Genomic DNA, 26894 nt, shown 5'->3' on the forward strand with positions numbered 1-26894 from the left:
CTGATTCATTATAGTATAGCCTTCAAAAAGAAAATGCTATCAAAAGCAGATAATCCAGGAGAAAAAAAAGATGCTGGAATCCACTGACAAGTTACACATTACTAACATATGCTCATTAAATTGTTCAGGCTAAAATGATCTCTGCCATGTTCTTAATACAGAACTTCAGAATCTTAATCGCTTACTTATTCAGATACTACTTAAATATAAAGTTATTATTTAAAGAAAATTGGGGGTCTGTCCAAAGGTATGGCTATTACTTACCAAGGAAGAATAAAAGTCTTATTTTTCAGGGTGCTTGGATGGATCAGTTGATTAAGTGTCGGACTCTTGATCTCTGCTCAGGTCATGATCTCATGGTTCATGAGATTCAGCCCTCTGAAGTGCAGAGCCTGCTTAGAATTCTCTCTCCCTCTCACTCTCTGTCTCCCCATCCCCACCCTCTCAAAATAAATAAATAAATAATTTTTTAAACTCTTATTTTTCAATATTCAAACTAGAATAGCAACTTCCTCATACGTAAATCCAAAAACTATGGATCCCCCATTAGCAGAATTCAAGGTATTCACACTCTTACTTCACATATACCAAGATATCAGCTTTGGGGCACCTGGTTGGCTCAGTCAATTAAAATTAAGCATATGACTCTTGATCTCAGCTCAGGTCATGATCTCATGGCAAGTTCCAGCCCGCACTGAAAGGAGACTGCTTGAAATTCTCTCTCTGCCAATCTCTCTGCTCCTCCCCCCATGTGTTTTCTCTTTTTCTCTCTCTCTCCCTCCCTCTCTCTTTCTCTCTCAAAATAAATATATAAACTTGAAAAAAAAAAGAAAAACAGGGAGTGAGAGGGTGAACAGGCTTGAATTAACCTACATTCAGCTATTAAAAGGCCAGTGGCACCTGGGTGGCTCAGTCAGTTAAGCATCCGACTCTTGGCTTCACTCAGGTCATGTCTCACAGTTAGTGAGTTGGAGCCCCACATCAGTCAGTCTCTGCGCTATAAGCTTGGGATTCCCTCTCTCTCCACCCCTCCCCTGCTCATACTCTATCTCTCTCTCTCTCTCTCTCAAAATAAATAAACTTAAAAAAATATATCCAAAAAAAAAAAAAAGGCCAGGAATAATTTAGGAAATAATGATGTTCCAGAGATTTAGCTACAAGGATAACAACTACAGCACTGTTCATAATTTCTTTTTTTAATTAAAAACAATTCAAGGGGTGCCTGGCTAGCTCAGTTAGTAAAACATGTGACTCCTGATCTCCGTGTCATGAGTTTGAGCCCCATGTTGGGTGTAGTTTACTTAAAAAACAAACAAACAAACAAAACTCAAAAATACAATAGGATATTGATTAAATTAACTGTGATACACCCATATAACTGAATACAATGTAGCCATTAAAAATGTTTGCTACTGTTTTCCTGGTACTTATGCCTAGTATAGTGTCCAATACATGTTAAGTACTCAACAAATACCTACTGAGCCATACTTTAAATTTGATTTCAGAAAATGATGTTCATAATATATAGTTAAGCAGAAAAAGCAAATTATAAAACAGTATTCTGTGGTTTTCTATTTTTTAATATTTAAATATGTGTTTGTTATACATGGATATGCAAATAGAAAAACTAGGTGGGAATGCAAGCTGGTGCAGCCACTCTGGAAAACAGTATGAAGGTTCCTCAAAAAATTAAAAATAGAGCTACCCTATGACCCAGCAATTGCACTACTAGGCATTTATCCAAGGGATACAGGTATGCTGTTTCGAAGGGACACGAAACTATGTAACTATGTACTATGTAACTAGGTACTACGTAACTATTAGTTATATGCTAACTAATTTGGATGTAAATTTAAAAAAAATAAAACATAAAACAAGTTAAAATAAAAACAAAAAAAAAATAGGAAAACTAGGAAGATATACATCCAAACATTAATTTTGGTCCTGCCTGAGTGGTCTTTTTTCCTCAACTCACTTTTCTAATTTCTCTACAACAAACTGGTATTGCTTTAGAAAAAAAAATTTTTAAGTTTATTTGTTTATTTTGAAAGAGAGAGCGAGCAATGGGAGGGGCAGAGACAGAGAATCCCAAGCAGGCTCTGCACTGTCAGCACAGAGCCCTATGCAGGGCTCAAACTCACAAACCATGAGACCATGACCTGAGCTGAAATCAACAGTCTGATGCTTAACTGACTGAGCCATCCAGGGGCCCCTTCAGAAATATTTTTCAAATACTTTAAAGTCAAAATGTATCAGTGTCTTGTACCTATACCCATCACAGCCCTAATTCTTTCAGTAATTTATTTCCCTAGCTACCTTGAGAGAAAAAGCAGTAATATAAACTACTAACAAGAATTTAATATGCTGGGGCACCTGCATGGCGCAGTTGGTTAAGTATCTGACTACAGCTCAGGTCATTATCTTGCCGTTGGTAGGTTCGAGCCCCATGTCGGACTCTGTGCTGACAGCTGAGTCTGGAGCCTGCTTCAGATTCTGTGTCTCCCTGTCTCTCTCTCTCTCTCTCTGCCCATCTTCTGCTTGCACTCTCTCCCTCTCAAAAATAAATAAATATTTAAAAAAAAAAATTTTTAAGAATTTAATATACTGGGGCACCTGGGTGGCTCAGTTGGTTAAGCGCCGACTTCAGCTCAGGTCATTATCTCATCGTTCGTGAGTTCGAGCCCCGCATCAGGCTCTGTGCTGACAGCTCAGAGCCTGGAGCCTGCTTTGGATTCTGTGTCTCCCTCTCTCTCTGCTCCTTCCCCACTTGTGCTCTTTCTCCATCTCTCAAAAATAAATAAACACTAAAAAAAATTTTTTTTAAAAAAGTATCAGTACTGAGGGGCACCTGGGTTATTCAATCATTTAAGCACCTGACTCTTGACTTCAGCTCAGGTCATGATCTCACAGATTCAAGCGCGCTAGGTTCTCTCTTCCTCCCTCTCTGCCCCTCTTCCCCCTCAAAATAAATAAACTTAAAAAAAAAAAAAAAAAAAAAGCAGCATGTCCAAAGGGCACAGAAGCCAAACTAAAAGATCTGCCAATACCAAAGCTAGAACATTTGAGCAACAAAACCAATAATGCTACAATAAATTATAACCCATAGAATAAAATACCTATGAATCCATATTGATAAAAATAAATAACTGAATAAATAAATAAGGAGGGAAGAGGGGCAGGTCTCCCTTACAGAAGAACTTCAATTAATAAATATGAAGGGAATGAGGGAAATAGAAAATCACCAATAGACTATTGTATACACAATCGCTGCAGGCAAGATCCACCACTAGGTGGTTAAACAGTGAGCGAAAGTTTAAGAAACAGTGTATTTGCAGTACAGATTCAAAGTAGCTCTCCCAAGATACCTATTACAAAGTGAAGGAGTAACCAGATAGAAGCCATCTTAAGCAGGCAGTCAGGACTGACATAACCAGTAATGGTTACACTGATAGGATACACTGAGAAGGGCACATCACATATTCTTTCCAAAACACCATAACTTTAATCTAATTATAAGAAACCAGAGATTGGGGCGCCTGGGTGGTGCAGTCGGTTAAGCGTCCGACTTCAGCCAGGTCACGATCTCGCGGTCCGTGAGTTCGAGCCCCGCGTCGGGCTCCGGGCTGATGGCTCGGAGCCTGGAGCCTGTTTCCGATTCTGTGTCTCCCTCTCTCTCTGCCCCTCCCCTGTTCATGCTCTGTCTCTCTCTGTCCCCAAAAAATAAAAAATAAAAAAACGTTGAAAAAAAAAAAAAGAAACCAGAGACAAAGCCAAATTGAGAGATATTCAACAAAATACTGGAAAAATCACAGTACTCTTTTAAAATGTCATGACCATGAAGGAATACGGACTGAAGAACTGTCACAGAATGAAGGAAATCAAGGAGACATGACACCTAAATGCAACGTGGGATCCTGGAATAGAAAAATGACATTAGTGTGAAAAAGAAAAGAAAACAAAACAAAACTGGGGCACCTGGCTGGCTCAGTCGGTGGCGCATGAGACTCTTAATTTCAGGGTTTTGAGTTCAAACCCCACATTGAGTGTAGAGATTACTTTAAAATAAGATTTTTTTTAATGTTTATTTATTATTGAGAGAGACAGAGTGCGAGTGGGGGAGGGGCAGAGAGAGATGGGGACACAGAATCCGAAGCAGGCTTCAGGCTCCGAGCTGTCAGCACAGAGCCTGATACAGGGCTTAAACTCGTGAACCATGAGATCATGACCTGAGCCAACATCGGATGCTTAACCGACTGAGACACCCAGGCCCCCCCAAAACAAAATCTTTAAAAAACCTTAAGAAATCCAAATGTCTGTAGCTTAAAGTATTGTACCAACATTAATTTCTTAATTGTGGTCATTGCACTGTGGTTATGTAAGATATTAACACTAGGGGAAGCTGAGTGAAGGGTAGATGCAAACGCTGTACTATTTCTGTAAATTTTCTGTAAATCTAAAGGTACTGGAAAATAAAAAGTTAAAAAAAAATAGTGCAGTTCATCTAAAAATAAAACAAATGTATTTACTCAAAACTATGAACTTCTAATGGTGGACTTTCAGATTCAACTGCATGAAGCAACAGCCTAAAACAGAGCATTTCACTTCACTGGAGGTATTAAACACAGAAGCAGCAGTAGTCAATACAGAGGTATTTAAAATTGGGAATGGTAGCAATGTGAGAATTTCTTTTTATCCCCCTCATTTACGCCACTGAAGCCAAATCCAGAATTTTGAGTGAATCCACACACAAATCCACGCTCCACAAATGTGAAGTAAGCCAAGGCAGAAGAGTACCTAAAGCCATACTTTCTGTTTGGTCTTGTGGTCTGTGTGCTCTTGATTCTCTCTCAAAGCCCTCTTTATGGTTTCTTCTCCCTCTTTGTTCCATGAAATGTACCAAATTAAAGTTCTCTCTGTCAAATTAAAAGTCCTCTCTGCATAATTTGGAATGCTTCAGTAAAAGGTGTCTAATAAATTATTACAATGTATATCAGGATACTACTGTGTTTAAGTCACAAAATGCTAGGGGCGCCTGGGTGGCTCCTTTAAGCATCAGACTTCGGCTGAGGCTGTGATCTCACAGGCTAGAGCCCTCCATCAGGCTTTGCACTGACAGTGCAGAGCCTGCTTGGAATTCTCTGTCTCTCCCTCTCTCTCTCCAGCCCTCCCCCACTTGCATTCTCTCTCTCTCTCTCTCTCTCTCTCTCTCTCTCTCTCTCTCTCTCTCAGAATAAACTTAAATAAATAAAATATCACAAAATTCTAGAGGAAAAAAGATCATTTTTCTAAAAACAAATTATATTTTTTGAAACACTTTCTACATAGGTAGAAACTTCATTTTGCTTCTTTTGCTACTCTTGGCTTACATAAAAGAACTAAATAAATTTTTTTTAAAGTTTCACAGGAAATATTTTAAATAGTAATTTTCAGCACATGACTTGAGCACAACTTTTGTATATCTACAGTATTAAAATGAATGAATGATAACTAATATATTCAGTTATCAAAGAAATGCTGGGTTATGTTTTATATAAAATCTAAAATAAGGTCTGGAAACTGTACTGATACATCTCACAATGATTTAAGTAAGTCACATCCCAGAAATTTTCTTGGTTAACCCTTGAAATAATTAGGATATACCATTCCCTATAAAACACTGATTAAGTTTTTATATTTTCTTTAAATTTTTGTTTAAAAACTAAATAGCAAAATACTTTCAATATTAGTAACTCTGAAGATAATGAACAGATTAAAAGCAAAACTAATGCATACCTTATGTAACTCAGAAGATGAAGACTTTTTCCTTTTTCCTTCTGTGACAATTTCTACAAAGACATGGTAAAAATTATCATTTAATATCTAAATGAAATACACAGTGTAATAAAATAAATCCTCTCACAGCTATCCTTTGTTTTAAATTAACCTGTTAGAATTTGAATTTACATTGATATATTTTACAGAATCTAATGGACTAAACATAAAGGTCAAAAAATAATCTGAAGAGCAGCAAGTTCTCACAAAATGTCTTCATTAAATAATATATATGATGACAATAGAAAAAAGAAGAAAACTTGGCTCTAAGAACTAAATAAAATATCACCCAGCAAAAGTCCAATAGGTGTTCAACAAATGTTGGTTGAACCATATGACCAGATAGATTTTTGTAATTGGGAAGCGGGGGAATGAAGCAAAAGGTGAGAGTTACATTGGGAATATTCTACAAAAACATTTTCAGGGGTATCTGGGTGGTTCTGTCAGTTAAGTTCCGACTCTTGATTTTGACACAGTTCTTGAGATTGAGCCCCGCATCAGGCTCTACACAGACAGTGTGGAGGCTGCGTGGGATTCTCTCTCTCAAAATAAACTTAAAAAAAAAAAAAAATCTGCAAATGTGTTATTAGCTCCCTCTCCCTTTATAAAAGATATGTTTTTTGCCCCAAATTCTTGCTCTTAGACTTGTTAGCACTTCTGAAGAAAGTCACATAATAGTAACTGCAAATACTACTTACTACTATTACTACTACTAACTACAAAACTCACACTTGTTTTTTTTTCTTTTAATGTTTATTCATTTTTGAGAGAGACACATACAGTGTGAACAGGGGAGGGGCAGAGAGAGAGGGAGACAGAAGTTGAAGCAGGCTCCAGGCTCTAAGCTATGTGCACAGAGCCCCACACAGGGCTCAAACCCATGGCCTGCAAGATCATGACCTGAGCCCAAGTCAGCCACTTAACCTACTGAGCCACCCAGGTGCCCCAAAATTCACACTTGTTTTAACAAAGACTTTCAAAGTTAGTTAACAGTTCTTTTATTCATCCCTGACTACTTATTCCATTTTGAGCTCCTATTACCACTTGAAAGTCCTTTTTGTTTTTTCAAAAGATGATCTTTCTTTGCTTCACTTAAAAGCCATGACTACAATATCATTAACTTCTCAAAATTTATTTGTATCTTTAACCATCTTCCCTCCTTTCTGCACATCTCAAGAAACTCGATTCCAATCTTCCCCATTTCTTTTGGAACCTCACCCCATCAATTATCTCCTACTTAATATCTTTCTCTTTCCACTGACCCCTTTCCAGCTCCATACCAATCTGATTTAAGTGTCTTAGAGTCTTAAGGAAAAAAAATTCCTTTCTACCTAATGTCCTACTCCAAATTGTTCAGAAATCTCTTTTTTTTTCTTTTTTTTTTTCTTTTTTTTTTTTTTTTTTTTTACATTTTGTTTTCCTTGTTTCATTCAGCCTCTTGAAATCTGGCTTCCGTCCTACTAAAATCAGTGGTAAAAGTAACCTCCTAATTGCCAAATTCAGCACTCTCACACTATTTTAACTCTGTAATTTACACTGCTTTTCACTCTCCTTGTTTCCTAATTTGCCCATCTGCCCACCAATGTCTCTTCCTCTTTACATTGAAATTAAATGTATGTGATTCAAGATGTTTTTCACTCTGTACGTTCTGTGGGTAATTCCATTCATGCCAATGGCTTCAGCTAACATCTATGCACATAATGTAGTTTTATCATGATTAATTGCAGATTCTGATTTTGACCTTCAAGTATCGTTCATTACACCTATAATGCAAAATATGCAGACAGCACCAGGGCCTACTAAAAAAATAAAGGTATATCATCATGGGACACTAGATCCTCAAGAAAGAACGGGGCGGGGGGGGGGGGGGGGGGAGAGAAGAGTTTCACAATCAAACAAGTTTGAATAACAGTGCATGCTCAGCTACTCTTTTGCAGAGGCTCAGTGTACTATAGCGTAACAAAGGCTCTAAAAATTCTGCAATAAATTAATTTTTCTTGTAACTACAGCTCTCATACTTATTTGTCCACAGAAACTTCTTTTTTCCAAGTGAGACTCACCCATGCCCTGTGACAGCAAAAGAAGTTAAAATTATATATTTTGTAATCAGACCAGACTTTGAATCCTGGCTCTGCTTCTTACTTGCTATTGCTAACAGTTGCTCACCCTCTCTAAATCCAGTTTTCTCATCTGTATATCAGAAATAATAACCACTTCACAGGGCTTTTGAAAGAATTAAAGTCCCTAAAATTCTTAGTACACTGCTTAGTACCAAAGTACTCAACGTATGTACCCTTAACTTAAATGAAAGTGAACACAGATTCCTTGCATGTTGCCTGAAGCAATCCATTGAAAACCTGAAATTCACTTGAAATTTCCTGTTTGAAATCAAAGATTCATTTGAAAATTGTTATCTATGACTCTAATTTATCTGTTATACTTTTGTTATTAAACATTTCTAATGGTCATTCTCCCTTGAATGACCTGTGCATTATTTAATTATTATTTTACTCAGTTGTTAGTGGACCCGTCTTTGGCACCAGTGAATTTTTTATCTGTGTCCCATTTAATTTACTGCTTTTGATATTCTGTGAACTTGAAAATAAGATATTCATGCTCATTGGGGTTACAAATAATTTTAAAATATAGATACAACGTACTCTGAAGAAAAGCTAGAGAAGCTTCTCACAAGTAAACTTTAGCATACAGACTTTGTAATTTCTCGTCTCACTGCTCAAAGGTGTTTTGTGCTTAATTCCTGATTAATGGACACATTACAGAAAAGTAAGTTAATCAGAGCTTTTGTGATTCTTCTATTTATAAAATTTTTCTTTTAATTTTAAAATATCAATTCATTTAAAAATAAACTCATTGCATGCTAACATGGCTCAAGTATTATATGAAAAATAATTGTTTTAATGTTGAGAAGAATGGCAGTATTTTACTTATTTGCAAATCTCTTTCATGTCTAGCTTAATAAAAGACAACTGTTTCCCCCCCATCTGTTTCTGCATTCAATTTGTTGTGATACATGTCATGTAGCCTCTGGAAAACTCTACTGTACACATGTGGGAGAATAAGAGGAAAAGGTAAACAGTGTCTTAGAATTGTTACAAAAATAATTTTGACCTCACAGACCCAGAAGGGTCTCAGGGAACCCAGAGGTCCCCAACACACCTTAAGAACCAGTGCCTAAAGCAGATTATAACCATGCTGGAAACCATCCCACTCTTAGAGTTATCAGTTACATGAATCCATAAATACTTGTTTTGTGTTTAACTTAAACCAATTGCAAGTGAGTGCTACTTGCAACTAAAAGATATATCAGCAATGCACTATGTAACCCTTTACAGTTTCTTCTTTAGGTGTATGTTTTAGGGAAACCTAGTGCAGTCTCACAGAGGAAACTTTGAAACTTCATTTTTTTTTTTTTCCCTACTGCCATCCACATTCTACTTCTAACTAAATAGAATTCTTCCTATTAATCAAATTCCTCTCTTTGGGTACTTGGAAATTCTGATAACCACAAATGTCACTTCCGGTCATAAGTTCAAGTTAGCAACCACTCCTAATGAAATGGCAAATATATGCATACAAATATCACACAGAATCCAGAATCCCTTCAAACCAACTGATTAGTTTTATTTCTGATAATCTGTGGAGAAAATTAAACATACTTTAGAATCATTCTTAAAAATTAATATTCGTCTCTTAAAACCAGATGAATACTGGAAAACAGCTAGGTAATATTAGATTTGAGAATGGGTTTTATACAATAGCAATTATTTTTCAAAAAGGACAGCTCCAAAAAGAAAATCACCAGGAAAAAAAAAAAATCTTCTCCAGAGGTATAGGTAACATAAACATCACTATCTTTTATGAAATAACAGCTGTGTTTTCAAATTTTACCTCCCACGGCTACTTGCATCATGTTAACTGTAATAAATGTGACAAGTGAAAGGAGATGGGATTTGCTGAAGGACAGGGTTAATATCTTGCTGCTCCCCCTCAAAAGAAATGTATTAAGATGAAATGCACTTAATTGAAAAAAGGCTGTGCATCTTAAACTGAAGAATAATAATCCCTAAAGCTCTGTTAGAAAGCATGCAATTGGCAGCAGATGAACAATGCGCATTTTCCTAATGTGTAAATTTTACATGAAGGTCTTAGAAGAGGAAAAAAAGTATATTAAAATAAACACTGATCTATTGCAGGCTGGTACTTTCATATATGTAATGCACATACTTTCAAAGGCAAAGAATATCCCTAGAAAACACACACACACACACACACACACACACACACACACACACACACACACAGTTGCTTATGAAAAGGGAGTCAGGTTTTTAACTGCTTCAAGCAATGTCCCAGAAATCCTGTTCACTCCTCCTTTGCAAATAAGGCAGAAAAAGGTTTGAGACGCACTGCCATCAGAGACTCCTAATAAATTTGTAATTGCTAAGACTGTCTCTGCAAAAATAAACGGTACAGTAAGAAAGGAGACAATGAATTAACTGATTCATTGGGTGTTAGTTTGTGGACTGAACTGTAAGCTTATTAAAAATAGACTCCTCCCCCTCTCCTCCTCCAGTGCATCCACAGGACTTAACACGAGGAAATGAGGTACTCTTAGCAGATGAGATCTTTGACAAAAACTTGTTGACTACGAGGAGCTCTACCTCTTGTCTTACAACTCCACTTTTGTGTTTCCAACATGTAGTACCCCGAGCTGAAGCCATAAAGCAATTTCAAAAACAAAAATACACGGAGAATAAAAACACAATGGAAGCACAACTTCAAATCCTTTGTTCGACTTTTTAATCACTTCTGGAAGAAGCAGCAGGAGGCTGGAAAAGAAAAAGGTTATTAAGAGGGCCTGTTCAAAAGAACGAAACCCGTCGCAGCGCTGATCTGAGCGACGAAGTGTCAATTAACAAGCCCCGCCTCTCCCCCTTTGCAGCCGCTGCTATACCTGCCCCGAGGTAAGGAGGTGAGAAGGAAGCTGAATCGAGAATCAAAGAAATAGAGAAAAAGTGGGGTCAGGGGCTGGAAGTGAAACTGGTACACTGGTGGAATTAGAAGAAGGCGTGGCAGGGGAGCGGCAAGCCAACCGGGAAGATTCCTGGGCCGACGAGACTCACGCAAGGTGTTCGGGGGACGAGGGAAAACCTGAAGGGGTGTTGGGGTTAAGAGCGGCCAGCGCTTTGATGACAGCTAGGACTCGGTCTCCGACTGGCAGAGGCGGGGGCGCCCCGGGAGTCTTCCATTGTGCGCGCCCCTCCGCTCGTACCCTCCCCGCCCCTCCCCTCCCCGCGCAAACGGGAGCCCGAGCCCCCACGGGAGCTCGAGCCCGAGCCCTCTCTGGTCCGGGCCGCCGCACCCGTCGCCGCCTGTACCTCCCATTTGCCCAAGGTTGAAGAGAATATGCTCAGCCCTCCTCCGACCCGTTCTCACCGGATGAAGATCGACGTCGCCCGGCCTTCCCCTTGTCCATCTTCTCTTCCTCCTGCTGGAGTCGCAGTTGCTGTCGCTGTCACCTCAAGACCCCTCAGGCTGGGGAAGAGAGGGGGAGGGGAGGGGGGGGAAGGAAAGCCAGGAAAGTACGAACAGCGCTTGCGCAAGAGCCGTCGCCTGCCCTCAGACCGGAAATCAGCTGCCCCTCCCACCTCACCCGGAAATCACTTCCTGGGACTTGTTTTCTCTGCGGGTTGCCACCTCGAATGCCTATTTAGTGGTACTATTCTTGTTATCTCTGAACCTATCGGAAAGTGAGGTTGTGTGCGTGGTTTTAGCCCGAGATCGTCTGCGGCTTTGTTTACTTTCAAGGCTGGGGTAGACTGAAAATTGAAAAAGGGGAAACTTTAGGAACTCCTGTAGTTTAATGACTCTCGCGAGGTGGCCCAGAAAAATGAAAATAAAAGGAATACTACACGGTCTCTCCTAGCTACTTGTCCTCAAGAGTGTCCTCAAACTCAGAAATAAAAAGACGGTAAAGCCACCTGTTAGCCTAGACATTGGCTTAGCATTTGGAGTGGAAATGTATTTGGTCAGCTGAGGAAAAATGGCATAGTAATAAAGAGGATCTCTTTTTAAAATTCACACTCATCATTTTTAAAGGTCCAGAAAAAAAGGTAAACTAGAACTCAGTTTTTTTAAAACATAAAACGCTGAAGTTATAGAAAGTGGATGGCTGTAAACTGGAATTCGTTCAACTATTGCTAAAGTACTTAAGAGACTAGCCCAGTCCTCAATGAACTCAGACTATTTTTAGACTTATTTTTCTTTTTCAGTTCTTTCAAAGGGCTCATCAGTTTAGAAAATTGCCCTGTTTTATTGGCCACGATATACATATTAGTTTTTTAAATGTGTAAGATGTAATCAGAGTAAGTTAAACATAATTCAGCTCAAACATGATTAGTCAGAGGCAAAACGATCTTAGAATGTTCCAAGCAGAAGGGATCTTGGAGCTACTTGAGCTTAACATCCCATCCCCTTTCCCCATTTGACCAAGGCCAATAAAGGGACTTACCTAACTGGCCCTAGAGCCCAGTCTCCTGCTTCTTGAGTCAAGCGTCCTTAATTACTGTATGATGTGTGCTGAGGTACAGGTAAGCCTCCAGGTGTTAAAGCCTATTTGGGCTCTTGGGCTCGGGGGAGTGTTTTACAGGGCAGGAATAGTTGAAAAGCAGGAATATTTCAGAGCTTGATGAGATTGAAATTCACGACAAGGGTTTCATTTAGAGGCCCTAGTTTATTTCTGTTTAACAAAGCAAAACACTGTTTAAAGAAAAAAAATAGCTGAATTTTAAGTTTCTTCATAAATCGACGTTTTTCATTGAATAATTTAACTCCGGAATCAAACCAGCTTAATTCATTTGCCAATATTGTAGGAAACAAATTAACTGCAAAAGATGGAAATAGAGCTGAGAGATGGGAACATAAAAAAGGAAAGTGTAAGTAGGCCTTATCCATTTCCACCCAAATTAGCAGCTTCCATAAAAGTAAGTGTTTTTAAAGTTTAGCAGTAAGACATTAGCTTATAAGAAATGAAATTATAAGAAGTTAATTATTTAGTTTGCAAATGTGTCACTTAGACTTCTTGAAACAAATATACCGTTCTGCTAATATACCGTGTAGCCAATTTGTCCCTTTGAATTGAAACTTGTTTCAAATAATGTTTGAAGATAAATGAACTTGAAGCTCAAGAATTTCAAATTTGCTTTTGGACCAGTATTTTTATTGTTAGAGCATTAATCTCTGTCTCATAGTTAACTGCACTGCAAACAACTAAAGGACTAAAAGTTCAGTTTCTACTTTTGAGAGAGTCAACCTCATTTTGCCTTTCATAAAAATAAGTGATGCTCAGGTGAGAGGTTTCTTATGTTAAAAATAAGAAAGACAAAAAAAAAAAAGTGATTGTCTTAGTATGTTTGGGGATAATGTCATTTTGCTCATGTACATTTAACTCACACTGTATAGAACCTTTCAAATTAAAATTATTTGAGATTAGAAATTCATCAGCCCAGTATTTTATAAGAGGAGAGGATGGACAGGTGTTATCTAATGGGTACGGCTCTTTATTGAGCATTAAAGGTGCATAAAAGTGATTACATTAAGTATTATATTTTTATTTTTGTTCTATGCAGTGGGTTTGGTTTTAATAGTTTCAAGACAAAGAGACAGTATGAAATTGATCAACCCTTTGTTTTACCCCTGGATTAACAATTTCTTTGAAGAGAGCTTAATAAAATCTGCAAAAGGCCCTTTGTCATCACAAGTGAATTAACTTTAAGTACAATATGAATGTAAAGAGGTTTAGATGGGCACTATAGATATCTGGACTTCCTATTTTAAAAACTAAAAGAAACAATGTGGAATTTCTTACCATGGGCTCCAGGAAAGCCTACAGTTTGCAAAGATACATGGAGTTATGTTATGTTGCTATTCGCTCCATTTTCATTAGTAATTGACTTTTATCTTTAAAATACTGAGAATTCTTACGTGAAGCAAGTTTTTCTTCCACATATAAATGAAGTAATCTGTAATTCATGAAAAGATACATAAGATTGTTTAGTTTTAAAGGTATCTTTTTTTTTTAAGTTAGTTTTAAGGATATCTTTTTTTTTTTTTTTTTTTAACAGTCAGCAACTGTAACTGCCCTGCAGTGGAACGGCCTGTTTCCACAAGTTATGAAAACCTGCAGTAACTCTAGGTATTTGAGGAGTAGATGGATAATCTGTTGTCCAAAAAGCTATAGAAGGAATCTGTGTTCAAGTTAGTTCTCTTCTTCAGAGAGAAGCATTGGAAGGCCCTTTAGGGATGGCTGGCAACACTAGCCATCAGTTGTTATGAGATGTTTCTCTTTATAATAGTTGACTAAACTTTTTTTTCTTTAACTTTTCTAGAAACTTCTGTTGCATACTCAAATTTGAGAAACCCAAGATTTGGTGACATCTAACTTTTTTTCTTTCTATTTCTAATATTCTGTTTCTATTCTATTCTATTTTTCTTTCTATTTCTAATAGCCTATTTCTGTGTCTTTACCTCAGCTACATTAAATTCAGCCACTTTAGTCTTTCCTGGGGAGAGGTAGGTAGGGAGAAGGAATCCTAGGAGGAAGGGATTTAGTTTGCTTTTTTTGAACCTTTCACATATGTTATTTCATTAGCTTTATCATTTTCTAGTTTTTTTTCTGTAATTTACTAAATAGAATTGTATACAAGCATAATTTTAGTAAAAAACTTCATTTTTGCATTCTGTGTTGAGAATAATCTGCTTTTGTATGAAAATAGTAATTATTTTCTTAAGACATGTTTTCTAGGATTCTTTATTTTGTTTTTCTAAATAAATAAAATCATGGTCATTGTAATAAAAAGCATTTAGATATTCTTAAATTTTCTGAGTGAAGCATCCTTCACTCTGTGCTTCCTAATGGCATAGGATATACAAAAGACCTCCAAAGTATACCAAAGGACTATAATCACTATAATAAGGTATTACTGAGTAACCACGGTTTTAGATGCTAACTTCTCAGGTGGTAAAATTTTATTTTCATAAAAGCTTACTGTTCATCTGTGAAGAATGTAAAATATTGCTTAGTAAAGCCAATTGATGATCCTGGAGAGAAAAGGAGCGCCTTAAAATCAAGCTAATTAAAATTATGTGCATCTGTGATTCTATTGCCCCAACTACTCACTTGTCAAATTCCTAGAAAGTAGAATGGTTTGCTAGGGGCTGGGGCAATGGGGAAATGAGTAGTTATCCCTTAATGGTTACAAAGTTAGATTTTGGCAAGATGAAAAACGTTCTATGGATAGATAGCAGTAACAGTGGCACAACAATGTGAATCTATTTAATGTCACTGAACTGTACAACTAAAAATGGCTAAAATAGTAAATTTTAGTATATTATACTACAATTTTTAAAATAAATAATTAGAGGGGCGCTGGGTGGCTCAGTCAGTTGAGCGTCCAACTTTGGCTCAGGTCATGATCTCGCAGTTCATGAGTTCAAGCCCCTATCGGGCTCTGTGCTGACAGCTCAGAGCCTGGAGCCTGGTTTGGATTCTGTGTCTCCCTCTCTCTGCCCCTTTCCCACTCAAGCTCTGTCTCTCTCTTTCTCTCAAAAAATGAATAAACGTTAAAAAAATTTTTTAATAAATAATTAGAAACAATAGCCATCCCTAAAACAAAAAATAACAGCTGTGTCAATCACCTAATCCAGGTTACTAGAAGAACCTAATTTGAAATTCTCATTAATAATTATTACTTTTTTAATTTTTCTTATGTTTATTTTTGAGAGAGATAGAGTACGAAGGGGGAGGGAGAGAGAGAGAGAGAGAGAGAGAGAGAGAGAGAGAGAGAGACACACACGCAGAATCCGAAGCAGGCTCCAGGCTCCATGCTGTCAGCGCAGAGCCCAACAGGAGACTCCAAACTCATGTAGCATAGGATCATGACCTGAGCCAAAATCAGACGCTTAATCAACTGAGCCACCCAGGCACCCCTAATATTCTAATTAATGATTATATACTATTCTCCATTATTCCATTCAATGTAAAATGACTAGGCTACTTGATGTAAGACACTAAGTGTCTAACAAATACCTTCACTAAATTTTTGGAAGATGAATGAAATAAGTTAAATATTATGCATTTACAAGATCACCGGTGAAAATGAATCTTCTCTCAGTCTCCTAGAGCTGCCTGAGTTACTTTGGGTATGTCATTTTACTTTGAAAATCCTTACTTCTCTATAAAAAAAACATTAACAATGAATATCAATAACATGCTTTGCAGCTCTAATAATCTTATTCCTAAAACTAAGCTATCTTGTTCCAACCCAATCCTTAGAGAACTAAAAACAGTTTGATGATTTTTCTCCTTTATTTAAATGAACCATCTTGATTTGTAAAAGAAAAAAACATAAATGCATAGGATATTCTCTAAGAATGATTAATAAATTGACATTTATTAACTTTAAAGTTATACAAGAAGCCTCTATAATTTTTAGAGAGCTTTGTGTGCATCTTTCTCCTGTATATGCAGCTAGAGGTCTTTTGCTCTTTACTAACTTATGCCCTTAGCAAAAATCATAAATTTCTAACAATAATACTTAAGTGCTTAGTATGTACCGGGCATTATTCCAAGAACTAGAGATACAGTAGTGAACAAAACAAAGTCTTTGTCCCTGTTCTCATGGAACTTACATTCTAATGGGTTGGCGGGGGAAGGGGTGCAGAAAATAAGCAAGTATATGTCAGCTGGTAGGAAATAAGTGCTTTAAAAAAAGAGAGGTAGAGAGAGGGAGGAAAGTGAAGGGAAAGGAAGGAAAGAGAAGGGAAGGAGCTAAGCATAGATAGGAGAATGAGGAAGAATTAGAATTGCCCTTTCAGATAGAATGCTCACATCTCTGATCAGATAACAAGTGGACAGAAATGTGAAAGAAATGAAATATCTACAGGAAGAGTGTTCCAAGCTGTGGGCATAGTAAGGGGGAATGCCCTAAACAGGAGCTTGCTCCACAGTTGGAGGCAAAAAGGGCAGGTGTGGCTAGAGTGAAGTAAGCAAGAGCATAGTGGGAAATGACACCTGAGAAAGAGCTAAGAGCCAGATCATGCAGCTAGATGAGTAGGCAAGTAAGGCAATGACATTGAAGAGCTAAGGGCCATGTGGGACCTTGCAGGCAGTGATAAGGACCTAATCTTTTATTCTGAGAGGGGAAACCATTGAGAATTTTGAACAGGTGTGTGAGATCCAATTTAGAGGTTTTGAAAAGATTACACTAGCTGCTATGTGGAAAACAGACTGCATGATGATAAGAGCTTATGCAAAGAGATTATATAGGAGACTTGATAATGTTACTTGATAAAGTTATTGTTGAGTTGAACTAGGGTGATAGAGGTGGAAGGGTGATAAGTGATTAGATTACAGGTGTATTTCAAATAACAGAGCCTAGGGATGCCTGGGTGACTCAGTCTGTTGAGCTTCACATGTGACTCTTGATTTTGGCTCAGGGCATGAGCTCATGTTCCTGAGATGGAGCCTGCTTGGGATTCTCTCTCTCTCTCTCAATCTCTCTCTCTCTCTCTCTCTCTCTCTCTCTCTCTCTTTCTCTCTCTCTCTCTCTTTCCCTCTCCCCTCCCCTGCACACACATGCACTCTCTCAAAAAATAAAAAATTAAAATACATTAAAAAAAATAAGAGCCTAAAGATTTGCTGATTAATTGGATTGACTGTAAAAGAGAGAAGGAACATTTAAAGCATGAGCAACTGAAAGAATAAAGTTGCCATGTACTAAGATAGTAAAGAGTAGAGAGAGTAGATTGAAGAAGGTATTTTGGGCATGTTAAGCTTGAGATGGCTAAGTCAATATACCTAGTAGACAATTAGATATAAATTTAGGGGAGAGTTTCAGGTTGGAGGATATTAACCAAGCAAAATGTGCTAGAAATCATCTAGCTTTTCATTCTGGAAGATACTCTCTACCTTGCTCCTGTTCACCCCATCACCACCTATCCTTTATATATCTATGTGCCATTTTGTTTTTCCAGTTTGCAAACTCTCATTCTTCAGCCCTGAGAAGTGTCTCAAACAACTAAGTATACAAACACCGAACAAAAGTGGAAAAGATCATTAAATGTTGTGCTATGTGCTGTTAGAAAATACTGATTAAGGGGCACCTGGGTGGCTCAGTCGGTTAGGTGTCAGACTTTGGCTCAGGTCATGATATCATGGTTAACGAGTTCAAGCCCCACATTGGGCTCTGTGCTGATAGCTCAAGGCCTGGAGACTGCTTTGGATTCTGTGTCTCTCTCTGCTCCTCCTCACTTGCACTCTGTCTTTCTCTCAAGAATAAATAAACATTAAAAATTTTTTTAAAAAATACTGATTAAAAAAGAATGAAAATACTGATTTTGTTTATTTTACTTTCTGATTAAAAAAGAGTTAAATAGCTAACAAAATTCTTTGCTTAGTTCTTTGAGGTTTTTTTTTTTTAAGAAGAAGAAATTGATCTGTTTTTTAAAAATTTTTTTTAATGTTTTTATTTATTTTTGAGACACAGAGAGACAGAGCATGAGCAGGGGAGGGGCAGAGAGAGAGGGAGACACAGAGTCCGAAGCAGGCTTCAATCTCTGAGCTGTCAGCACAGAGCCTGATTCAGGGCTGGAACTCACTGTGCGATCATGACCTGAGCCGAAGTCGGACACCCAACCGACTGAGCCACCCAGGCGCCCCAGTTCTTTGAGCTTTTTTTAAATTTTATTTATTTAAGTAATCTCTACCCCTAACATGGGGCTCTACCTCATGACCCCAATATCAAGAGTCACATATTCTTCCTACTGAACCAGCCAGGCACCCCTAAACAGGGTATTTTAGATCTGAGAGACTATTGGTTTTCTGTGCAAACCTGGTCATCCATGCCAATTTATAAAATAGAACTTTCTTTTTAAAGAGCAATTTGGCAATGTCTGGTGAAGTGAAAGATGCTGATATAACCTAGAAATTCCACCTTAAAGTATATTGCCTAGGGAAATTTTTGATATGTGCACAAAAATATAGCTATAAAAATATCCATTTCAGTTTTGTATATAATAGTAGAAAATTAGAGCAATCTAAATGTTCTTCCACAGGCAAATGGTTAAACTATGGCATATTCAAGAAATGGAACACCAAAAACAAAATGAATGATGTAGAAATACATTTATTAAATGGATAAATATCACAATGTTAAAGTGAATAAGGAAGGCTGGAAAGAGATATATATGGTTTTTTACTTCACATTTCTCAAAAATGAATATCATCCTGTCTAATTTCACAGAACCTTCCATGCATGAGACACTATGTAGTATGGTTTTTGCCTACATTAGTTAATTTCACACAACAGCCTTGTGAAATAATGTTATCCCTATTTTTCATTTATTCTCTCAAAAAATATTTATATAATATGTGCCAGAGGGCATTCTAAACACTGAAGATATAGTAGTTAAATAAAATTCCTGTTCTCCTAGAGCTTTCATTCTAGTGAGGGAAGACGTAAAGCTGAAAAATATACAAGCAATTATGTATTAAGTGGTAATGTAGACTATGAAGAAAAATAAAGCAGAGTAGCAAGATAGAGAGTAATAAGGATCACTATTAAATAGCATAAAGTAAAACTCAGAAGATGAAGAAACTCATAGAAGGTAAGAACCTGCTGAAAGTCACTCGAACTGAAAATCTGGAGCTAGGGTTTAAACCTAAATCAATCTAATTCGACAGACTTCTCTCTATATATATATTTATTTATTTATTTAAATTCTAGTTAGTTAACATATAGTGTAATATTGGTTTCAGGAGTAGAATTTAGAGATTATCACTTACATACAATACCCAGTGCTCATTACAGCAAGTGCCTCCATAATACCCATCACCCATTTTGCCCATTCCCCACCCACCTTCCCTCCAAGAGGTTTCTCCTTTTAATTTTTTTTAATGTTTTATTTATTCTTGAGAGAGAATGACAGAGCACCAGCAGGGGAAGGGCAGAGCAAGAGAGGGACACAGAATCTGAACCAGGCTCCAGGCTCTGAGCTGTCAGCACAGAGCCCGACACAGGGCTTGAACTCACAACCCATGAAGATCATGACCTGAGCTGAAGTTGGATGCCCAGCCCAACAGGCTGAGCCACCCAGGCACCCCAAGCCTTCTCCTTTTAAAGGATAATTAGGTCTATCTGTCATTTACACTTTGGAAAGACATTAATTACATAATGGCCCCTGTGATCAGCAACACTAGAAGAAAAGTGTTTTTTTTAACGTTTTATTTATTATTGAGAGAGAGAGACACACACAGAGCGTGAGCAGGGGAGGGGAAGACACAGAATCCGAAGCAGGCTCCAGGCTCCAGGCTCCAAGCTGTCAGCACAGAGCCCAATGTGGGGCTTGAACTCACAAACCGCGAGATCATGACCTGAGCCGAAGTTGGTCGCTCAACTAACTGAGCCACCCAGGCACCCCAGAAAACAGTTTTTTAATGGAACAGGAGGGAATAGAGAACAGTCTAGATATGTTGGGTGGTTTGGACAACCGAACACCTTCATAACATAGCCGTTACATATGAGAATCAGAATAAGTTTCAGAAAGTGAGAAAAGAGTTAAGAAAATAAAGTAAGCAAGCACCATCTTAATTTTGCCATAAGCCTTAATAGTATCATGAGTGTAATTAAAAATCATTTTCACTGCTACTTATTGGAAGTGAGTCATGGATTACCACTGTCAATGTTAAGAAATTAAGCAGAGAACATATTCATATATTAGTTAAGAACATGAATTTTAGAGTCCGACAACCTCAGTACCCAATCGTGTATTTAATAATAATTTAATGAATAATCTTCAGGGCAAGCCACTTAACCTTTCAAAGTCTTTTCTTTTCCTTTTAGGCTTTGTCCAAAATAACTGTCTAAATTAACTTTTTAGTCAGCCACTTTTTTCTTCTCAGACATCTGAAATACCATATCTTCATTGTAAGATAAATTGATCATAACCTGTACTGCCTGGTTCGCATTTCACCCCCACTGCCATCCCCTGCCATTTATTTAACAGCAAAAATTATTGAATGCTGACTGTGGAAATAAAGCCAAACCAAATGAGAAAAGCAAAACCTATTTATTCTGTGCTAGCTATATCAATGTAGTCAACCACATCACTTGCATTTTGGCAGAGACTCAAAGGAAGGCAGAAAACTGGGAAAGCTTTACAGTGGAAAATAAGAAAGGCTGTTGGTATGTCCTGATTGGAGGCTGTTGGCCTGGGGAAGCTGCAGGTGGGCTAACTAAAAGCAGAATATCCTGTGTGATTGGTTAGGGATGCATATTTGGCTTTTTCTCATGGGTCCTAAGTTGGAAGCAGGGATAAAAATTAGGAAAGCTCTCAGTTATTAGTCAAGTCCTGGCCATTTGTGGCCAGTTGTAACAGAGGTTATTGTTTAGCTTGCTGGATTGTCACTAGAGGTAGTAGTCTGACTTCATACAAATCTGACTTATAGCAGGCTGGCTTCCTGGGCTATTTGTTGTAGATAAGGGGTTGGCTTCCTGGGCAAGTTGCTATGGATTGTGGGTCAGTTCTGTCATTATGTATGGTCTGGCCATTGTCCCATACTTAATTATCCCTTACTACTTTGCATCATTCACAATTATTTTGAGTTAAAGTCCTTAACTCAGATTAAGTCCTTAACTCAGTCCTTAATTTAGATTAAAAGGTAATGTATTAGTGAAGTACTTAATTTTAGAATGATTTCCCACAGGAATAATTTAACAAGCGGATATTTTTAGTTTTTTCTACCACTGACATATTATTGCTTTTTTATTTTCAGTGGTTACCAGTTACTCGGGAGCTGAGCTTCCAAAAATTTATTGAACAATCTGACTTACTAGAAGAACTTAAATATGACTTCAATGAAAAAGCTGAATTGAGACACACTGAGACACAAAGGCCTTTTGTTTTTAACTATTATAAAAATGTCTTTGAGAGGAACAGCAAGCGCTACCAGGCCCTTGGCTATTTGCTTGAACAATATATTTATGAGCTTTTGGAGAAAGTATGCAAATTACAAAAAGTATATATCCCACCAGAGGCTGATAAAGAACCAAAAAGCTTCTTTTTCATGAGTGAGAGAGCATTAACAAGTCATCGTTCTGTTCTTCTTGTTCTTCTTCAAGACCAAGGAGTCTTTAGAGCTGGTCAGTGGAGTCAGCAGGCAATAATACATCATGGTCTCCAACATGGAAGTCAGATACCATGTATTCAAATGGCATTGCAGGCACATTATGATGTAATTGTGCTAAACCCCAATGACAATTTCATCGACCTAAACATGGAAGAAGAGCAGAAAGGCCTTTTAACACAAACTAAGGGGTCATCTTCCCTAAAAATGGTTCCAGCAGAGAACTTTTTATCTGTCCAGCAACCTCTCCAGTGCACCCCTAAAAGATGCAGCAACACTCCTGAAGAACACATGGCTTACATTTGGGATTACTTCATTTCAAAGACTGAAGGCAAGGATGTTGCCTTCATTGTACATGGTTACGGAGGCTTGGTTTTTATGGACTTACTTGTTCGTAAAAAGTGGGAAGTGATGAACAAAGTATATGCTGTTGCCTTTATTGACTCTGAACATCATGTAGGACACCAGCTGGGAAGTGATGTTCAGTTATTGGCCTGGATAAAGCACCACTGCCGTGAATGGGTGACAAGCCCTAAGCCTTTGGATAAACCTGCAGCTACTGTTTTAAAACAGGAGTTTCCTATGGTTTCTGCTGGTACAGAAAAACACAACTTAGCCCCTTCCTCTAGCCTTCAGTCAATTTTTAAATACTTTAAAAAAGCTTTGAAAGCCAAAACAACTATTAATTTTTCTCGAGTGCCAATAGTAACTAGAAGCTCCACAAAAAGAAAGCAAATTGCTTAACTTACTTTTTTGTCACCTAAGATTTTTTTTGTCCCACTGAAATGCTGTGAATGTAGATGCTAGAAGAAAAAGAATACTCTGCAGTATTATGTTATGAAAAGAATATACACAGTGTTATATTCTGGCTTGAGGTTTGATTTGTTACTTTTTTTGAAAAGTGAATATGTTCTTTTTTTTAGCCTATTGATGAGCTGGGCATCAGTCAACGCCATCATTAATATTTTACAGTATTAGTCAAGTTAGAGGATCTTTTGAAAACCTCTCTTATGTTTTAATAGAATGACACCAAAACTGCAGTTGATAGAAATTAAACACTAAGTCAGTCTTCAGTTTCTATGTTGTTAATGCCATACTAAAATTATAAGTGAACATAAAAATGATTATAAACTCCATTTTTGTATGTTTGTGTTCTGTTTGAATTTATTGTTCTTACGTTGAAATTTACTTAAAGTGTTTACTCATACCTTCAGCTAATATTTGAGTGTCTACTATGTCCCCATCAATAGTACGTGTTGAGGACACCAGCAAACAAGACCAACGTTGCCTTTATCCATATGGAGTTCACAATGAACAACAAATTGAAAGTGTGAAGAGTGTTCAGAAATTCAAGGTGCCATGGAACATCTAGTATGAGAGCTAACAGCCTTGGGGTACAGGTAATACGTCTGTGAGAAAATGACGCTTAGTTTGAAAGACAACAGCAGTTGGGAAAACAAATTCATAGGCAAAGGAATAGCATATGCAAAGGTCTTGAGGTGGGAGAAAATAGTCCAGTTAACTGAAGCTAAAAAATTATGGGAGAGCTGTGTTAAAGAAAAAATTATTCATGACATTTATTAAAGACATAAGGAAGACTTTAAGAGGGATTGCTGCAATGGGGGTTTTGAAGTTGGGGAGAGAGATCAGCCTCAACTTCTAATTCACCAAGGACAATTGAGGGGGCAATATTATAGCCAAAGTGTAGGGTGAGGATCAGTGAATGGAAAATTAACTAAGAGGAAAGAAACATCAGGCATAAGAGAGATTCTTACTAGACTGACTCAGCGTAATTCTTACTGAAGCCAGGCCAGGTTGATAACACATTGACAGTGGAGGATGAGGAATTTTATCAGATCTAGAGGATGATCAAGTGCCAAAAATGAGAAATTTTCACTGACAGCCAAATTCTTGCTAAAACTAGACTAAGTGACAACAACAACAACAACAACAACAACAAAAACTGGACTAAGTGGACCAACGATGGAGTCCAATATCAGAGCCTAGCTGAGAGGAGGGCTCAGAGGAGCCAGACTCAGATTTGGTCAAGGAGAGGTTTTGTCAGTAGTTAGAAAGTTAAGTTAACAAAATAAGCAGAGGCAGCTTGCTTAAGACTGCAATGGCCATGGTTATGATTTTTGACTTTATTCTCATAACAGTAGAAAACACTGGATGGTTTTAGACAGGAGAATATTCTCAGATTTACATTTTATAAAGAATATCCTGGAGTGCCTGGGTGGCTCAGTTGGTTGAGCATCTGACTTCAGCTCAGGTCATGATCTCATGGTTTGTGGGTTGGAGCCCCATGTCGGGCTCTGTGCTGACAGCTCAGAGCCTAGAGCCTGCTTTGGATTCTGTGTCTCCCTCTCTCTTTCTGCCCCACCCACCCACTTGTGTGCTCGCTCTCTCTCTCCCTCTCTGTCAAAAATAAACATTAAAAATTAAAAAAAAAAAGAATATCCTAATTGCAGTTCAGAGAATAGATTAGAGGAAGCACAAGCTTGTAGGCTGGGAGACCAAATTAATTTTGGTAGTATTCTGAGAAATGCTTAATATTAATTCTTAACTACGAATACTAATATAGTTAACACTAATGCTTAAATACTAATATTTAATTACTTAATACTTATGCTAAATACTAATACTGTGATTGCTATGAACAAAATTTTATGATTGGAGGTTAGGAATAAGGAGAAGGAAATAAGAAGGAGGACTCCTGGATTTTTGGCTTGAGCAACTAGATGGATAGAAATACTATTTGTTGAGGGGCGCCTGGGTGGCGCAGTCGGTTAAGCGTCCGACTTCAGCCAGGTCACGATCTCGCGGTCCGTGAGTTCGAGCCCCGCGTCAGGCTCTGGGCTGACGGCTCGGAGCCTGGAGCCTGTTTCCGATTCTGTGTCTCCCTCTCTCTCTGCCCCTCCCCCGTTCATGCTCTGTCTCTCTCTGTCCCAAAAATAAATAAAAAACGTTGAAAAAAAAAAAATTTTAAAAAAAATAAAAAAAAAAAAAAGAAATACTATTTGTTGAAATAGGGACTATTGACAAAAAAATTTATTTTGGCTGTTCCAGAAGTTGTTTTTTTTTTTTTTTAGTTTATTTATTTACTTTGAGAGAGAGAGGAGAGAGAGAGAGAGCACAAACAGGGGAGGGGCAGAGAGAGAGGGAGAGAGAGGATCAAGCAGGCTCTGTGCTATCAGTGCAGAGGCGGACGAAGGCTTGAGCCCATGAACTGTGAGATGATGACCTGAGCTGAAAACCAAGAGTCAGATGCTTAAATGAATGAACCACCCAGATGCCCCTGTTCCAGAAGTTTAAAAAGAGAAAAAGGAGGGGGTTACAATTATCTATCTGTCCATAGATGGGTAAGAGAAGAACCCATACAAGACAAGACACTTGAAGAATTAACTCTACCATATCTAATAGGACATGGAGATTTTTCTCTTCATTTTTTTTAATGTTCATTTTTGAGAGAGAGAGAGAGAAACATAGACTGAGCAGAGGAGGGGCAGAGAGAGAGGGAGACACAGAATCCAAAGCAGGCTCCAGGCTTTGAGCTGTCAGCACAGAGGCCAATGCGGGGCTTGAACCCACGAACCATGAGATCATGACCTGAGCCGAAGTCAGATGCTTAGCTGACTAAGCCACCCAGGAGTCCCAACATGCAGATTTTTCTGATACAGCTATTTCTAGTGTCTTTCTAATATTCCTATTCACAGTGTTTTTCAACCCAGCATATACTATAATCCCTGTTATGTACTGAATGTTTGTGTCCCTCTGAAATTTATATGTTGAAATCTTAATCCTCAATGTGATAGGTGTGGGTCCTTTGAAAGGTGATTAGGTCATGAAGGTGGAGTCCTTATGAATGGGATTAGTGCTCATATGAAGGACACCCCAGAGAACTCCCTTCTGCTACGTGAGGACACAGCAAGAAAAGAGCCATCTGTAAATCAGGAAGTAGCCCTCAACCAGACATGGAATCTGCCAGTGCCTTGCTCTTGCATTTCCTAGCCTCTAGAAAAGTGAGGAATAAACATTCGTTTAAGCCTCCAAGTCTGTGATACTCTGTTATAGCAACCCAGACAGACTAAGACAAATCTTTATCAGAAAGACATATTTCAAATTTCTTTCTGTACCATGTCTTAAGTGGCATAATGGGGGGGGGGGGGACACTGAGTTGTAAATCAGGATGTGCAGGTTTTAAATGAACCTTTGCTTAAGGAACGGTTAGTGAAGGCTTTTAATGAAGCCTTGCTTAAACCAGTTACTCTCTCCCAGTCCTTACTTTTCAATTTGTAAATGAGGTGAGCTTTGAAGTCCTTTTTGACATAGTCTAACTAGAATGCATTTAATGCACTTAATATGAAAAGCACCAAAAAAGAAAAAAGTTTTTTAAAAAGTTTCCATGAAAGTTATTCTATCTCGCACTTAACTAACTTGGAGTTGATGTTTCTCATAACTCCCAATTTACTATTTAATCTGGTAGTCAGGTGTATTAGTTATCTATAGCTGCATAATAGATTAACCTCAAAACTTGGTGGCTTAAAACAAAAAATATTAGTTCACAGTTTCTCTTGTTCAGAAATTCAGAAGAAGTTTAGTGGGTAATTTTGGCTCAGTATTGCTTAGGAGCATACAGTCAAGATTGTTTGGAGTTGCAGTGATCTAAAACCTGACTGGCTGTTTGGCAGGAAGCCTTGGTTCCTCACCAGGTGGACCTTTTCCATAGGCTGCTTCTGCTAAAGAAAAAAATTATTCTGACACTTGTTCAAATGGTAAGGAAGACTTTATTCAAAACTGTTGCAATTAGGGATATTGCAATAGGGAAGAGAGAATGAATTCAACTCTGAATACAGCAAAGATAGCTGGAAATTTGTAA

At 37.8% G+C, this 26894-nt stretch overlaps 2 protein-coding genes across 9 annotated transcripts in view; one reads left to right on the top strand and one right to left on the bottom strand.

The window, feature by feature from the left end:
• The window catches only part of SENP7 (SUMO specific peptidase 7), a 149219-nt gene extending 137785 nt beyond the window's left edge, over window positions 1-11434 (bottom strand). For 4 of the 8 annotated variants that reach the window (XM_060640155.3, XM_060640152.3, XM_060640151.3 and 1 more), the window contains exons 1-2: window positions 11269-11429; window positions 5773-5825 (exon numbers count right to left, since the gene is read on the bottom strand). In XM_060640155.3, the coding sequence (XP_060496138.1) occupies window positions 5773-5825; window positions 11269-11308 (93 nt within the window). In that variant the 5' untranslated portion in view covers window positions 11309-11429. Of the gene's footprint in view, window positions 1-264; window positions 437-5772; window positions 5826-11268 lie in introns of those variants that run through there. The other 4 variants (XM_060640149.3, XM_060640157.3, XM_060640147.3 and 1 more) reach the window with 4 other exon arrangements.
• Window positions 11435-12725: 1291 nt separating this feature from the next.
• LOC132684324 (putative protein ARB2BP) lies at window positions 12726-23151 on the top strand. The gene is made up of 2 exons (XM_060640965.2): window positions 12726-12815; window positions 21665-23151. Exons 1-2 carry the CDS (start codon window positions 12726-12728, stop codon window positions 22757-22759), a joined length of 1185 nt encoding a protein of 394 aa, XP_060496948.1. The 3' UTR covers window positions 22760-23151.
• Window positions 23152-26894: the final 3743 nt, after the last annotated feature.

This window comes from Panthera onca, chromosome C2 (genome assembly GCF_046562875.1).
Source record: "Panthera onca isolate mPanOnc1 chromosome C2, mPanOnc1 haplotype 2, whole genome shotgun sequence".
Lineage (NCBI taxonomy): Eukaryota > Metazoa > Chordata > Mammalia > Carnivora > Felidae > Panthera > Panthera onca.

Coding starts and splice junctions, on each gene's coding strand:
- LOC132684324 (XM_060640965.2), top strand. CDS start 12,726: ATGGAAATAGAGCTGAGAGATGGGAACATAAAAAAGGAAAGTGTAAGT. Junction 12,816..21,664: donor AATTAGCAGCTTCCATAAAA/GTAAGTGTTTTT, acceptor TTTTATTTTCAG/TGGTTACCAGTTACTCGGGA.